This window comes from Poecile atricapillus, chromosome 3, assembly GCF_030490865.1.
Source record: "Poecile atricapillus isolate bPoeAtr1 chromosome 3, bPoeAtr1.hap1, whole genome shotgun sequence".
In the NCBI taxonomy this organism is placed as follows: domain Eukaryota; kingdom Metazoa; phylum Chordata; class Aves; order Passeriformes; family Paridae; genus Poecile; species Poecile atricapillus.
This window is the reverse complement of record NC_081251.1, coordinates 5,141,756-5,158,984: the sequence shown is the minus strand read 5'-3', so window position 1 is coordinate 5,158,984 and position 17,229 is coordinate 5,141,756. Positions and strand designations below refer to the sequence as shown.

Sequence of the window (17,229 nt, the reverse complement as noted above, 5' to 3'; positions counted from 1 at the left end):
GCTTGTGTTATACTATTGCCTACACAATCCTTATTTTTCACTGAATAAGATCCTCTTCTGTGGCTGTCCTAAATTTTTCAGTAAGTCTTCTAATGATAGGCTGTATTTCAATACAAGAAAAAAAATCACAATAATTTAAGCTGAATCAAGATGAATCCTACCTGTTGTTTCCCCCAAGATCAGAAGTTTTTTCTGTTCTTCACCAGGTAGTTGTGGAATTGGCTGGAATTCTTCACTGGAGGGTGATTTATAGCTCTCCTGTTTCCTGATAGGACAAGGTGATTCAACGTCACAGGTATTACCAAATTCACGTAATAACCAGATAGAAATGTGTATTTTTCAAGAGTATATTCATCCAAAAAGGATATTGTTTGCTTGTGCTCCATTTTAATTTCCTCTTACTTCTGGTACTGGAAGAGATGGAATACTCTGAAATAATTTTTGGATGTATTACATCTTAAATGTGAAATTTGCAGTCAATGGGGATGCCAGGTACAACGATCTGCTTAATGATTGGCACATCCAGCTGTAGTAACATTTGATCCTAATCTCCAGCAATGCAAATAAATTCAGCTGTCTACTGACTTGTTTTTTAAAATTATTATTATTATTATTATTATTATTATTATTATTAAGTAATAGTAATAGTAATAGTAATAGTAATAGTAATAGTAATAGTAATAGTAATAGTAATAGTAATAGTAATAATTAACAATGCCTTGAGACTGATATTTTTGTAACTGAGATGGAATCTTGCCCATTGATTTTTCCATGGGAGTTTAAAAAGTCTTGGGCCAAGTTCCTGTCCATGCTGTGGCTTCTTCACACGGGTCCTATAGTGTAAAAGCCAAAGAAAGCTACAAAGGTGTTTCTGTAATGTATATTTTTAGTCAATATTGGATAAAGATTAAAATATTATCATGTTCTCTAACATTAAAACACATATTTATTTTGGTATTGGTATGTGGGGTGAGATGGGATGGGAACACTGCCAGATCAGAAGGGTTTTTGCCTGTGCACTGACTGCTTCTGTCCACGTTCAGTCTCCAGCAACTGCTGACCAGAGAAGCTGTCACTGTCTGCTTTTATATCAAATGTTGCTGCCTTTCTGTTTGAATTCAGATCTCCCCTCCTCCTGGTCCCTCAGCTGCTCCCTGAGTGCCCATGTTGTGCCTTCAGAACAAACCTTTTCCTTTCCACACCTGGGAAAGCAACACCCTGCTGCTGGCTCTGCCAGATGAAAGGGCAGTGGGGTGGTTTGATGGTTTGTAATTACATGGAGAGGAACACACCGCCAGCAAGTTTGGGGTTGACACCAAACTGCAGGGAGCAGTCCAGATGCTGGATAAAAAGGCTATCATTCACATGAATCTCAAAAAGCTGGAGCCATGATTTGACAGAAAAGATCTGAAGGCAAACGACTGAGAGACACCAATTGTCGAGGGAACAGCTCTAAAAAAATTCATTAGGGGTTGGACTTGATCATTGAATGGTTTGGGTTGGAAGCCTTAGAGATCACTTATTTCCAACCCTGCCCCCAGGGGCAGGGATGATCTGAGAGGTCTTTTCCAATGTAAATGATTCTATGAGAAGTTGCACAAGAGTCATCACGAAGGACAAACTGCACTGGATTAGCCACTGCATTGTGCACAAGCTGAAAATAATGATTAAGCCCACTTTTCAGCAATTCTGAAGTGGTTTTGGGACTGCTATGCCCAGTTTTAGAGCTCCCAGTAGAATGCCTCAAGAAAGGCATTAACAGAGTAAGCCCAGCAAGGGGCTACTGTGTTGGAAAGGGAAAAGACAGGGATTGACTCTTTTACAACACAGACTTGAGGCTGAACATGGTGTTGGACCGGGTGAGCTTCAGAGATGCTGTGCAACCAAACCTGTTCTAAGGTTGTGTGATTTTCATGTTGTTTACACTGGAGAGGAACAAAGTGACACTTGTCTTATTTTATTTGTTGACAGATATGACAGTCCAGCACATTACAGTGGGAACCTCTAATTGCTGTACAAGAAAACAAGTGTTATTAGCATAATCATTATAACCATTCCAAATGAAAAGGTTCAATGTAGGTGATCATAAGGTAAAGACTGCACCTTGTTGTGTGTGTCAGTCATCTCTCTGCCTCATATACACCGAGACCTTGTGAATCACCTCCCCACTCAAGCGTAAGAGCTGCCTATAAACCCGGGAGAATGACTCAGAACAGCAGCCTATCCCCGTTAACATTTCTGTCAATATTCTGTCATGACACCTCATAAACTGCTCCTATGGTTTATGTTCACAGAATCACAGAACATCTCAGATTGGAAGGGACCTCAAGAGATCATTTCCTCAGCCTGTTGAGGTCCCTCTGAACAGCAGCTCGACCACCTGGTGTAGGATCCCCCCCTTTCAGGTTTGCATCACCTGCAAAATGGCTGATTACGTAAACCTCGCTTCTCCAGCAAATCCCATTAAGTCTCAGGCATTTATAGTGACTCTTTATGCCTGGCATTGCTACTAAGAATAAAATTCCTTGTCTAAATTCTCATGCCAGCTCCATCTGATCAGTCAGAAGCTACTGATTTTTTCCATTTTTCAGGTATGTAGAGCCCCTCTTTGTGTCCTGACATTCATCTTTCACCCACTCTTCAGATCTTGACCATGACTCTTTCAGCACCTGGTGATGAGTTTGACCTGTTAATTGGTATATTTTCAACATTTTGGTTTTGTTATGGGAAAGTGATCAATAAACATTTGCAGTTTCTTCTGGATTTTCTCAATTTTGATGACTAAAACATTTTGCAGCGCAGTAAGCTAGATTTTAGATATTTAGCTAAATATCTAAATATAAGATATTGTCTTATATAGATATAAAACCTGTTTTGTTTTATTTTCTTCATTTTTTATCCATATTTATCTGTACCCCTCTTTTATTTTGTATCCAGCCATCCAATACCTAGGAAGAAAAGCATCTGCTCATTCTTATTTCTACAGCATCTTCCAGAGTTCCCAAAACAGGGTCTCAGAGCCTATCACAGCAAGAACAAAAAGCACTAATAACTGATATAAAGAATTTAGATTCCTCTCAGCTATCTTTACATATTCAAATGATACATATCTAACACAATGTGGGTGTCCAGATTCTCTCAATATTCAATAGACAGAGACACCTTTCCATTTTCCTATCTTAGATTCTCATCTTAGTAAATTAGTAAATTAACTTCTGAAAGTATTCTTCTGCTCTTGTTGGCCACACAGTGACCCTGACTTAGAATAAATGCCACAAAAGCCTCTGAAACTCCACTCTGCCAAGTTATTTTTGTATGTGGGAGGCAATCCCCAGATATCTAAATACTCCTGGTATTTTTCTACTTTGTGGTTGAAGAGAGAGAATTAGAGGTAGAAAAAAGCTTTTCTCCAGTGGAGGAAAAAAATAATTGTTATCACAGGTTAGGATTAAGCTAAACTAAATTTATCATTCTAAAAATTAATTTTAAGTTTTTGAAGTGGTGGATAACCTCCAGGTTCATCTTAGAGACCAACCTTAGGTGACATCCTGTCCACTGGATAAAGCAGAGACCTGAATTAAAATGTCCAAATATTTTCCCTTCACAAAATTGTGACCTTCACAACCCTATAGTTCCTTTCTGTTCCTCAGCCCTGCATTATAAATGGGTGGAGTTTTCTCATTTTCTGTCCAGCACAAACTGAAAACCCAGATGCTCAGCTGGAGTTCCATTCCTGTTACACAAATGGAATGGTCAATAAATGTATTGCTCTTAAAGACTTTCTTGGCAGTTTTCCCGCTGGAATTTGAGATATAATCAGCCACATTCTTTTCTCATATTCCATATGATAAAAATTTCTCAATTATTAGAGCATATCCTTTTTTATTAGCCTGAACAGAAGTGTGGGTTTTTTCTGTGTATCATCTGCATTTATCTCAGGGAGGTAATTCAGTGCAGCCTCAGATTACATGGCTTGATAAATATTTTGAGTCCGTTATGAAGATTCCAAACTATATTAATAAATCTTAAAGAAACTTAATGCCTTGGCTTTTACTTCTACCTCAGTTTTGTGTTTCCCAGGGCTTTAATTCTCAAAGTAAATGGATGAAAACACTTTGGAAAACAGCAGGTGGAGGCTCCAATGTGTATCTTTAGGAACAGACAGATTGCAAAGTCAGTCACTGAGGTTTGGTACTTCCATCCTAAAAATGATACTGACTCTTTTAAGAGTTAAGGCTCTTTGAACCCTAACTTCGATTGAGGGCACAAAAAACCCCAACTCTTCTCTAGTTCTTCCCAGAACCAGTAACTCTGAGCCAGCAGGACTCTGAAGAGGATTAATTTTTTAATATTTTCAAATTTCTGCCATAGCAAATGCATTTAGCAACAGTGCATTTATTTAGAAGGATTCTGCTTAAAGGATCTACTCGACCAGGCAATCACAAGAGAAAAGCAGCTAAAAATGAAATTAAATTTGCATAATTTATCTGAAAGAAGTGTCTCTGTGTTTAGGGTGAGATGTTGTTTGCCACTATCTTAGCGGTATAGCAAGGCTGTGTAACATCTTTATAACATACCACACTTTTCTATAATGTCTCCTTTAGATCTTTGGTACAGTAAATTCCCAGCATGCCTGCTATTACCAATTCTGATTTTAAAATGTCAAGAAGAAAATGTTAGATGTCATGGAAGGCAAGGTTTATGATAAGCATTTTGTGCCTGAAAAAAAAAAAAAAAATATGATAGAGCAGAAGCATTCTGTGGATTTTTATAAATATCTGATATATATTTCATACCCTTTTTTGAGCATGGATCATTGAAGTACATCCATGGAAAAGTTCAGAAATTCAGTTTCATCGATTACTGCACTGGATTAATGGAGTCCTTGTTTCTCTTCTTTCCAATGTGATTTTTCAGGTCTTTAGCCTGACCAAACCCCAAGATAACCTAAAACAAGAGTCCTTACAGGAGCAACATTGTCTTGTGTTTAAGAGTAGCAATGTACTTTATAAAGAAAATAGACTTAGATTTAAAAAAATTTACTCTGTTAAGGTCTCTAAGTAGAATAAAATTTTGTTGCCAAACTGTATTTCTGTTTTTCTTTATCCCTCTGTGTGTTTAATTAATTCTCCTTGACTTAGACAAGAAAATGCACGGGACTAGGAGAATTTTGTTCACAGTGCAAATCTGGTTTTCCCCTAGCACTTGTAGTTCTTCAAGCACTGAATACATTTAGGTCCTCCTTAATGGCAGTGCAGAATTATACCTTGTGGCCTGTCACAGGAAGGGAAACCCCCAAAATCTTTTTGATCTGCCTCCCACAAAAAGACCTTAACACCATGCACAGGAAATGTTCAAACACAAATTTTCCACTCTTGGGGAGCTTAATAATTATTCCTATGAATAATGTGCCTCCAGTTTTATTGAGAAATCCCACAATATTTGGGACTAATTCCCTTTTCTTCTACAGTTTGAAGTAATATTGTGCTATCAAGTACCTGGACATAATTCCAAATGACTTTGAAGTAATATTGTCTCCATCATCATGCGAAATATAAAGATAATAAAAGATGAACCCTTTTTGTCAGGTGTTCTATGTTAACAGATAGACAAAGTGCAATAAACTTTATCTATCAACCTATAGCTCTAAAGAACTTCTGTGTCAAAATTCAGTTGTGATAACAGTGTAAGGAAGAATTAGAGATAATTCTACCAAATTGTGCATTTTGGGATTTTTAAGAAGTAAGTATACAGTCTATACATTATATCTATGACCATATCCTGCATTGATAGTTTATATAGTCACATCCCCGTTGAATCCACCTAAAAACAAATTTTACCAAGAAAGATGGCAAGACATTCTGATGAAAAGAATATTGCAAAGAACATCAAGATCACTTTCTACAGGTCATTTATGCACTTAAAATGGATGTAACTTAAATAACCATGGGCATCCACATTTGAGGAAGACTCCTTTCACAGACTGGAAATTAACAGGTATTTTTGGGATGTTTCCTTTGATCCCAAAGTAAACATCTAGAAAAAAACCATATATTGTCCTAGAAGTACCTGTAATCATACTGTTATGAGTATTGAATGGCCTTATTAAAGTTACATATATTTTTAATTTTCTTTTTATTTTAATTATTTTTATTTAAGTTATTAATGAAAAGGATACTAAAATCTCACCTTGCTGGGATAAATGTGCAGCAAAAGGTGAGGAAATTTTGGTGGAGGAAGGGAATAACTCATGAACATCCCTGAAGAATTCATCTTCTCTGTTCCTCTCTTCACATAGAAATTCTGTAGCTCCTCTCTGGTTTGTGTGCTTTCTCATGCTGGGGAAAGACACACTTTTGAAGACAGACTGAGAAAAATTAGAATTCGGTCAGAGTCAGAGAAAGGAGAAGAGAATACTAAATGCTAAATTGTGGAAGAGAAAGTAAACTCTGTCATTACATGAAGGCTGAATTTGTCAAGATGAACTGGGTCTTCTTGGTGTTTATCCTGAAGAAAAATAAGGAGCAGAGAGGTGGAAAGAAGTGAAAAACTTCAGCATTGTCAGGAGGAAACTGTGATTGTTATCTCTCTGTCAAGAACCCTGAAGGATTCTAAAAATTTCAGTGGGAAAGATATTTCTGGACATATTTGATAAGCATCAACGGATGTACCCACCCAAGTAATCTCAGAAAAGGGGAAGTAATGTTGATTACAGGATGAGGTAGAAGGAAACAAGAGGAAAAAAGTTGCTTGTCACATCGTGGAAGGTTGTGGCTCAGTCACAGATGGAACTCAACTTCTTCACACAAAGCCAGGTTGTCCTTTCACCTTCTCTTGAAAAAAATGTCGTTATGGGGAACTGCATGATGCAGATCTCAACCCGTATGCTGAACATGCAACAGAAGGGTCTGAGCATCCCATCTGGATATGTCCTCAGCATTAAGTGTAGAGAACACTGAACAAGATTGGATTATTTGTAAGAATCATAGGATCACAGAATTGATGTGATGTAAGTCGGAAAAGACCTCTCCAATCGACAGCCAGCACTGTCATGGCTATCACCAAACTGTGCCTGCACATCTTTAAAATACCTCAGGCCTGGTGACCCCACAACTTCTCTGGACAGCCTGTTCCAATGCCTGACCACCCTTCCAATGAAGAATTTTTTTCCTAACACCCAATCTTAACCTCTCCTGGTACAGTTTGAAGCCGTGTGCTGTTGTCCTGCTGCTGGTTACTTGGGAGAAGGAACCGACCCCCTCATGGCTGGAAAGGAAGGAGCAAACTTCTCCATTCATGGAGCCATGTGCTCCCACTGCCTGGGAATGAGGGTATCTTGGATTGCACACCAGACTGCACTGCTCTGTGCCATCACTGGCTGACACTGCTCCGTGCTATTTGGGTGACAACTTGCAAGGTGGGATCTCCAAATGCTCAAGGAAGTTGGAAGTGCAGGCGTGTAAGAGAGGATTTTGTTGTTGAAACATGGACGTCTGTTGCCAATTTTGCTGTAGCATATTTGAGACATATGCACGGTACTAACAGGTATTACACAGCACTTATGGGAGACTCCCCTTCTGGAGTGTCAGATGGAGGCAAGGTAGGACATTCTGCAGCACTTAAAATAACCTTAAATGTCTACATGGAGGCAAATGAATCACACTCCCATTATTTCATGTGTGATAAGTCAAATTGCCTGGCCTCAGCTATGCTTCCAGCTCTGGGGATTTACCAGGCAGTGTCTGTCAATTGCTTCCTTTTTCTGTTTGAGCATATCCAGGAGCTAGTTGTTCTGGCGTTTTTGAATGCCTTCCTCTTTTTGGGGGGTAGATGATACTAAACACCAAAGTTTGGGTAGCTGAGTATAGCCCACTGTCTAATTCAGTCACTTTCCTTCAAATTTGATTTCATTTGTCTCCACTTCAGTGTCTGGTACTGTCTTGAGATGCTGTAAAATATTCTGCCTCAACATTAGCTACTGGTTTAGAAAGTTTGAGCTTCCCATTGATGTTTTGTAATATCTGACAGCCCTGGGTGGCTGTCTCAGATTTGAGAGGGCATCTCAGACAGCAAAGAGTAACTCTCAGGGAGAGGAATGGACACTCAGCTGTCTAAATGGTAGCCATTTAGTCCACTTTAGGGCTCAATGAAGATAAATTTTAGACATTTCTATTGAATTTATATTTGACACGTTTTTTTCGCAACCTTAAGAAAGGGTGAACCACCCAATACAGGTGCCTGTATCTCTGCAGTGACAGGGAGTGAGCCCATGGCAGGATTCAAATTCACATACCTAATTGAAGATGTCGACACTTGAGGAACACGTCCTGACTCCAGTGATCCCTGGCAGTAAAATTCAGTTTTTTACAGACATCCAGAGACTTTAGGAATACCATTGAAAATGAGACATACTCATGGGGGCCATGTTTTTTGTTTAGTATTATAAATTACACTGAAAGAGTTCTACAGCCTAGGGGATCTAAAATCTCTCTCACAATTAAAAAGAAATTGAAGAGTTTGTGTCATTTGTGTACTCCATCCCAGATGTTTGGTGAGATTTTGAACAAAGAAGGCTTTTCAGGATCTGATCTCAGAGTGGATCCACCTGGGATGTTTTCTTTGGTTTCCCTGAGTACTGTATTGTGTTTGCAGGGTGCTGTAGGAGAAGACAACATTCTTTTGTTATGGTACAGGGCCCAGAGAGGATATTTCACTTGGAGCACAAACTAAAAAGTGATCTTGAATGACCCTGCTTGATCAGGGAGATTGCAGCAGGTGACCCATTGTGCTCCTTTTCAACCTGACCCATTTTGTCTGTGATTCTGTGAAAACCATAAAATATGCCTTCTTTGTTTGCAAGATCTCAGACTTATATAGAAGCACTCTCTCCTTTGGGTTTCTGTGGGGGGGTTGGTGTGTTTTGTTGTTTTTTCCATGCTTGGACATGAGCAGTAGCCAGTGATGGCTGTTTCTCTCTCTCCCTATGTGTGTGTGTGTGTATTTGTGAGCCCAATGCCATATTTGAAGTCTTTCACCTCATGCTTGTCTGACAGCTGACCAAGTACTGAAAGTGTCTGTCACAGACAGATTTTCAGTGCAGTTCACAGCTCACATAACAGAGGGAGAGGGGAGGGGAAAGACAGTTCACAAAATGTATGAGGAAACGTGTCGGGAAGATGCAGGATCTCTGCGCAGACAGAGTGTCTTTTGTCTCTCGGGCAGAATGACTCCCTGGCTCAAAGCCCACCGTGAAGCAAATAACAGAGCACATTCACTATGCCCTAATGTTGCTACATAACGGTATATTTGGGAATTAAATTACAAAGAAAGGTGTACTCTTTTACTATTAATTTTTTTGCAATCTCACTTGCCGTTGTCTCACCATTCAAAGGGTTCTTTATGCTCACCAGATCTGCACATGCAGCCCAAAATTAACTTACTCGAAGTAAGTTACAGTTGCACTGGAAATGTTTCTTCATATTAGTGTTCACTCCATTTAGAAAAGAACAAGGGTTTATTACTGATCAGAGTAATGCAAAACAGATGGTATTTTTCTTTTTTATATCAAAGGATAACATAACCATATTTAGGTATGAATGGTGAGATAATTTTTCAACCAAGTTTTCATATTTTAAAGCCTGATGTCTGGTCTAAGATAATGGTATAGATACCCTGTAGTGATTAGACTGAAAAAGACATCATTGGAGCAGGATTTAACCCACTTGGACAGCTAAAGACCAGACCTATTGGTTTTGGAAATGCTTGCACTGCTACACTGATGGCAGAGCTCTTGGACACAGATGTCTGTCTTCAAAATCACTGAAGTAAAAAAACATAATTTCTTCTGAACTCTCAAAATTTTGACTTTTGAATTAATTTTATTCCTTCTACTTAAGTTTGGAGAGGGTTTGTTTGTTTGTTTGTAGTTTTTTTGTTTTTGTTAAAACCAGACTAAACTCCTTTTAATAAAATTTTTTCCTGAGTAATTAATTAAAAATTTGAACAAGGTTATGAAAGACTCTGTAAACAGAGAAACAAGGAAAAATCATGTTCATATTAAATAGTAATGTCAACAATTTTTATAGTTATTTACAGGTGGAATGAAACACTTCCACCATTTATCTAATCACTGTTTGTACCATTTCCATGCCAGCCCTGATAAATGTCCTATTTTCTTCTGAGGTCCTCGACACTTTCTGCACTTAAGTAGTTGCACAACCTTGTGTCATTCAGCTGCAATGTAACAGTGAATTATTTTAGGAAGCAGTGGGTCTGCTCAGAAATAGTTCAGAGTTTCAGTAAGATAAATCTCCATGAGATTTCATATGTCAAGGGGAACTCGGTGTTACAACTCTTCCAGATGACAGATTTCTTAAATACCCAGTAAAATCTCAGAATTGCTATTGCTTCTGCATTGATTACCACAATACCTCAGACTCTTGCACATATGCAGCTATACAGGAAAAAATACACAAGGAAAAAGTGCTGTAAATTGAGGTGGGACAAAGAGATGTGGAAAAAAAAAGGTCCCATGTCATGGTTTATGTATTGTGTGAAGCTTATGAGGAAGGAAAATGAGATCATCAGCATTAATATTATATATTATATATATTAATATAGGAAGAGAATAATTCCCTATATAATCTCCCTGATAACTGAAAGCTTCAGTAAAAACAGAGACACATTGGTCATATATTGGTTTTCCTGAACTAGAGCACCATGACAATCAGAGATCACAGGGAATGATATGAAGGATTTGGGTCATTCTGTCTGTTTTTCCATCCCTCTCTTTCACCCAGATATCTTGAGATAAAGATAAAGGAGAGATTGATTAACTTGCTTCCCTTGCTGTCTAGAGATGTTCACAGAGGATGAGATCTTCAGCTGTTGTTTGTTGTTTTACTTTTTTTAAAACTTTATCTGCTTGAATAACTCCTGCATTTCTTATCAACATTTTCTACTTTTCATTTTTCTGACTTTCTTACTGCCAGTCTGAAACAGCTTTAGTTACCCAGGATAACCTATTTGGCAGTGCCTGTTGGGGGCACACATATGGTCCATGATGGAAACCTCAGGTTTACGTTCTTGAAAATTTCCATACTCTGCTAACTTTTCAAGCTGTCCCCACCTCTATTCTATGTAAATGCATGTCCTAAATCTTGTCATTTCCAGATCAATGGAGCAACTGTCTTAGTGAAAATACTCTTCTGCCAGTTGTTAAAGTGTGCAGCTGACTTAAAACAGAGAAGCTGATTTTCTGGGGACTGCTCAAATCATAATGTTAAATATTCCTTGCTGAGTAGGTTCACTTTGACTATGACTGTAGGCAATTAATATGAGTTTCCCAAATGACAGCCATTTTCTCCTGGTAGTTTCTTTTGTTGTTGTTGTTGCTGCTGTTTGTTTTTGTCTCAGAAACAATTTCACATGGGCAAACTAAGACAGGTTGCTATTGTGAATCTGCTGCAATGCTTCCAGGTATTCATAACATTGTTTGCATTGCTAAGTGCTGGGAGGGGAAAGTATCAAAGCTAAGGGATTATGCTCTTCTAAAGCTGATTAAACAGTTCCTCCAGTTTGAAGAGTTATGACAAATGAAAACCTCTTACAAACTCAAGTTATCCAGGTTGTCTGTTAATGAAACATATGTCAGTTTGCTTAAATACCAGGCTCCCTTTTTTTCCTGTTCAAGTCCTTGAATTTCTGCCTGAGCAAAAGTTAAGAGTGTGCTCTTGTGCAACATTTGTCTATATGGCACAAAAATTACTTAATTTGACCCGTTCAGAATTAAAAAGAAGATATTATGTATCTATATCTATATCTATATCTATATCTATATCTATATCTATATCTTCTCACATTAAATGTCCAATTTAACAGGTTCTGTGGGCTCCCCATGTAGTAGATATGAAGAGATATGGACAACTGCAAGAGGGCTCTACATCACCTCTTTGCAGATGTCTGAAAAATAGGATAAAACATTCTCTACAGAAGATTATTTTTATCCAGGGAAAATGAAAAGGCTGCACTGGATCATCTCCTTAAAGTTTAGAAATCTGCAGTTAGGCAAGATAACTTGAAATTTCTTTAGATATTCAAAAACCTGGAAAACAAGACACTACAGATTCTCTGAGAATTCAATGGTGATTAAAAGCTGGAAGCAACTTTGTAGTAGTAGCATCTTTCTTGAGTTGTCTCAAGTGGTGTCAAGGCAAATAACATCGAGGGGAAAAAAAAGATTATGAGGGTATAGCTATTTCAGTAAGGAATTAGATTGGCAAGGAGATTTGAAGGGGACATATTTCTAGTTAAGAGGCAGCAAGACTTAGAAAAGAAAGGCCAGCTGGAAGATTATAATACGGTCATAGTGTAACTATAAAGCAGAAAGTGTTTTTAGGTTTGGAAATGAGTTTTGATACAGATAATTTGCATTGCACCACAATAACCTCCTTTATGTCAATTGCATAGTGCTCTTAATGCAAGTGGTGTTCTAGCAGCGATGCTCTTACAGGAACCAGTGCAGTGTTTTCAGACATGCATGTGGCTTTACTTCACAAAATTCTTTTCTGACAGCACAACTGGCAAAATATCTGCACCTGCTCCAGGGAAATGGTCTCATTTAACAATGCTTTTGTAACAGTTTGACACTACTTTTGTACCAGGGGTGTAAGTCCATAGGAGCCATCACATCTGGGCAGTGGAAAGCCATTGCACTCCCAGACATAGAATTTACCACTTACCACTTTCATTCCTTAAAGAGATATAAACTCACACATCCTCTGGACTTAAAAGGCTGTAAGAGTACATCCCATCTCTGTTGATGTGTCAGATAGTTCTTTATTCACTGAATGTAGAGAAATTTGGTAATACAAAGAAGACAAATCCCCTTCCTTGGACCTGTAATGGATTCTCCAGCTCAACACTGCTAAAGCCACACCAAATATCCACAAAAATTTCTTTCAACTCTTTACTTATTGCTTAGTCCATTGTTGTAAACGTGAGGACAGTTTCTGCAGGGGGTTCTTTTGGGGCAAGGTGTGTAAACCTTGTTCATTAGTTATCCTTTGAAATTTTGAAGTGATGTAAAATGGAACAAAATACTTTCTTCATAGCTGTTCCAAAGAGAACAAGGAATCTTTTCTCTGGTACTGCAGCTGTAACCCAAAGAGAGAAACTAATATCTAGTACTTACCTAACTTTCAGACAGCTGAATTCTAACTTCCATAAAGTGTTGGGACTGGAAGAGAAATGCTGGTCTCACTCATTTCCATGCCTTGGAGAGCTTGACTAGAGCATAATTCACCAAGTTCTGAAGCCAAGTGTAGGTACTGATAGTACTTAGCAGCACACAGCTGTTGCAAAGTCAAAAAACGTTTGGCATTTTTTGTGAAGGGTTTTTCCTCCTAATGCAGGATAATTTTTATAGTTCAAACAATACCTAGGATTGATTTCTCACTGCTGTCCTGGATGTTGTTGGTCCATTAAACATGAAGGTTTGAGTTTCACCAAACCAGTCCTGGATTAAAGATGATTATGGGGTGTGTTCACTTGCAGCTATGGATTTTTAGCCATATAAAAAATACAGATTATATATATTATGTGAGTTTTCTTGCTTTTGAAAAGGAAAATTTCTGAAACCATTGAGATCACCCCAGAATTAAAGAGCATAGCATACAAATGAGAACTTGTGTTTCAAAGTACCATTTTGGACACATCTCAATGATTCTTATCAGCATTAAACTGCTTGTTCTTGTGTGCCTATATGTACCTTATACACTTTGACTCTGCTCCAGCACAGCAATTCAGAATTCTTGTATTTTTGGAAATAATGTTCTACTTCTGCTCTTCATTTCCCTACATGCAAAAGAATGTCAAGAATCTGAGACAAGTTAGAGAGTACTTGAGGAAAACAAACAAACAAACAAACAAAAAACAGACAAACATATTTGTACTGTCTTGCATATTTAAAAACTACAATATAAAGTGTACTTCACTGCCTAAAGTTTAACATTCTTTGCAGCAGCATCATTTCATACATCAAGAAAATAAAGGATAACAAGTACTATTAATTCAAACAATGAAAGAAACCACTGAAGGGATTTTGTCTCATTTGGTGGCTTTACCTAAATTTGAATATAGAAGCTGCTATTTTTGATACCTACTGAGAACTGAATTTAAATCCTTATAACCTGTTGAATTTCTTATCCCAGACAGTTCTTGTCTGCAGCACACGTGCTTACAGTTCCTTATATCCCTCATGGAAACTGGGTTTCTCTGGATCTATAAAACTGGCCACGTAATCCAGTTTCTCTCTAAGGAATTAGATCCCCAAACACAGATATCTAATCTTTGAAAAGAAACATGTTCTCTGTCACTTAGTGTACCAAATGTCACAGGAGATATAATGATAAACTTTTACCTTTAGCTAGCTGATTGAATTTTTAGTTAATATATACTGACCTAAAGCCACATTCCTCGGTTCCTTGTCAAACTGGTTGTTGTTTTCAATTCAGTACTATTTAGGGAACCGCTTATTGAATAAAGAAAACTTCCATAGAAGCACAAATTTCCAGCATTATTGGCTAATTAAGGCTTTGTCTACGCTGGCAGCTGGGGACTTTAGGCAATCTCATGCCCATATGCACTAACCATTTTACATTGTAAATCTCTTGGCTGGGTCTTAAGTGACAGTCTTGCCTGATGCTGCAAAAAATGTTGGCACGAGGCTGATCTGACCCCTTCATACCATGTGCTTTGAAATTATCTGGGCATGCAATCTGTAAGCACTATAAATCGATCTGCTGCAGTCCCACAAGTCCTTGTTTCTGACTTCTTGCAGTTCCTGCATATCCTTTCTTTTCTTTTTGTCACCCATCAGCACAGACAATCTCAGAGAAAAACCAGAAAATTCACAATTGGCTGCTAAAAAAGGTCATTTTCACATGCTATAAAGGAAACTGATTGACCTAAACATTTAGTCAAGTAATATGAAGCAGCAGATCCATGGTTTATAATCCTTGGGAATGCGGGGGAAGCAGTCAGATTCAGTGTGGATAATTCAAAATTGGTCATAAATATCAGATAAGATTTCCCTTGTGCAGCATGAGGACAGTGCTTCAAGGCAGCTCACAGCAGAGGCAAAACATTTAACAGGATAAAATAAAATTTACCTTAGAAACTTTTTTTTATGCACAGAATTTTCCAAGGATTTTTGCAAGGAGCTTTTATTACATGAGCACCTAAGAGCAAACTGAGCCTTGTGTGCATGTGAAATATGCATTGAAGAAAAATATCTTCAATCTAATAGTCTTGAAAACTCAAGCAATGCTGGAATTCCTCAGACCACTGAGAAAGCAGACTGATTTTATTCAGTCTAAAACAAGGCGTTTTGTTTTGGGATTTTTTGCCATTCTTGGCATTTTGTTCAGTGGTTAACAGTAGTTTCAGCCCTTAATTTCTGCAGTTCCTCTCTTTTCTTTTTTTTTTTTCTCCAGATTTTCTGCATTTCTCATTATCATCACTACTATTTATTCCTCTGATGAAAAGGATCAGTAATGATTTATAAGTTCTGCCTCCCTGACCTCTTTCAGCTCTACAGTATTGTGCATACCTAAATAGTACAGCCAGCCTAAATCCTGCTTAAATTGTAGCTATATCTTAGATTTTTTTCAGGAAGTCTTCCTCTTCCTAGGCAGAAATAGAGGTGCTCACATGGGAGGAAGTAGATATTTATAGTAAGAGAACAGCATCCTTTCAGGAGGGACTGAATTTCCAGCTGGAAAAGGGAAGCAGTGGGGTAATCAGACTGGATCTTCTCTGCAGAGGTTTCAATGTGAGCACTGAAGGGGCCTGGTTAGAAAGGGAAAATTACTGAGCAGAAGAAAATGTGTGCTGGAAAATACTGGCAGAGATAATTCCAGCCAGCCCGGCAGCTGTGAGCCTGGGAACTAAACTTTCTTGCTACAAACATCCCTGACAACTGCATCTGGCCTCCTTAAAGTACAGCTGGGGTTCCCAGAAGCCAGAGACATCCTGAGATACCACAGATAAGCACTAGAAATTGTAGCAGTCATTTATCAGCTGAAAAAGTGGACACAGTCATGGGAAATAAACAGGGTCTGAAAGAACAAAACTTATCATCATCTGTTGTCTTGTTCAGGTGAAAAATTGAAATTAAAAACATCCATTGGCTTCTTGGTGATGTCCTGTGCCTTCTTATGTCTCTATGATACAAAAAAACTTAATTTTTATCCAAATGGGAGCCTCTGTTTTTGAGAACTTTTTGTTCTTTGCCTTTCCTTTCCTTTCCTTTCCTTTCCTTTCCTTTCCTTTCCTTTCCTTTCCTTTCCTTTCCTTTCCTTTCCTTTCCTTTCCTTTCCTTTCCTTTCCTTTCCTTTCCTTTCCTTTCCTTTCCTTTCCTTTCCTTTCCTTTCCTTTCCTTCCCTTCCCTTCCCTTCCCTTCCTTCCCTTCCCTTCCCTTCCCTTCCCTTCCCTTCCCTTCCCTTCCCTTCCCTTCCCTTCCCTTCCCTTCCCTTCCCTTCCCTTCCCTTCCCTTCCCTTCCCTTCCCTTCCCTTCCCTCTCCCTCTCCTCTCCCTCTCCCTCTCCCTCTCCCTCTCCCTCTCCCTCTCCCTCTCCCTCTCCCTCTCCCTCTCCCTCTCCCTCTCCCTCTCCCTCTCCCTCTCCCTCTCCCTCTCCCTCTCCCTCTCCCTCTCCCTCTCCCTCTCCCTCTCCCTCTCCCTTCACTTTCTGTCAGAGCCTGGATTCTCAGCAGGGATATCTCAAGAATTCCAGACTCCATGAGACTCAGTCCATTGTCATATTGATCCCTCTTTGGTTCCCCTTTTGAGATCAGTTTTAGGAATTGTTTTATAATTCAACAGGTGTTATAATAGTATAAATATTATACATGAAGACAAGGAAAATGAGCAGCCATGTAGTTTGGTGGTCTGGAAGACACCGAATCTTAGAACTGTTGGAGTTGGAAAGGACCTCTGGAGGTCCCTTTGTCCATCCTCCCTATCCAAAGCCCATTTCCCAGATGGCCAGGTGGCTTTTGAATATCGGCAGGTCAAGGTGGGAGAGAGGTTTGCCAGCAACACTTGACATTTTCCATGTCTGCTACAAGTGTTTCTCGTGGTCACATGCTGGGTCTCCTCAAAAGACTTCTAAGGAAGTCTTAGCTGTCAGAGGGGTACCTCAAATTTGAATTTTATACCTGTGTGAGGTAG

General features: G+C 38.7%; 1 protein-coding gene across 1 annotated transcript in view; it reads right to left on the bottom strand.

The window, feature by feature from the left end:
* Positions 1-17,229, bottom strand: part of LOC131577067 (uncharacterized) — a 50,702-nt gene that overhangs the window by 10,253 nt on the left and 23,220 nt on the right. The window contains exon 4 of the mRNA XM_058834415.1: positions 162-332. Coding sequence (XP_058690398.1) covers positions 162-332 — 171 coding nt within the window. The remainder of the gene's footprint in view (positions 1-161; positions 333-17,229) is intronic.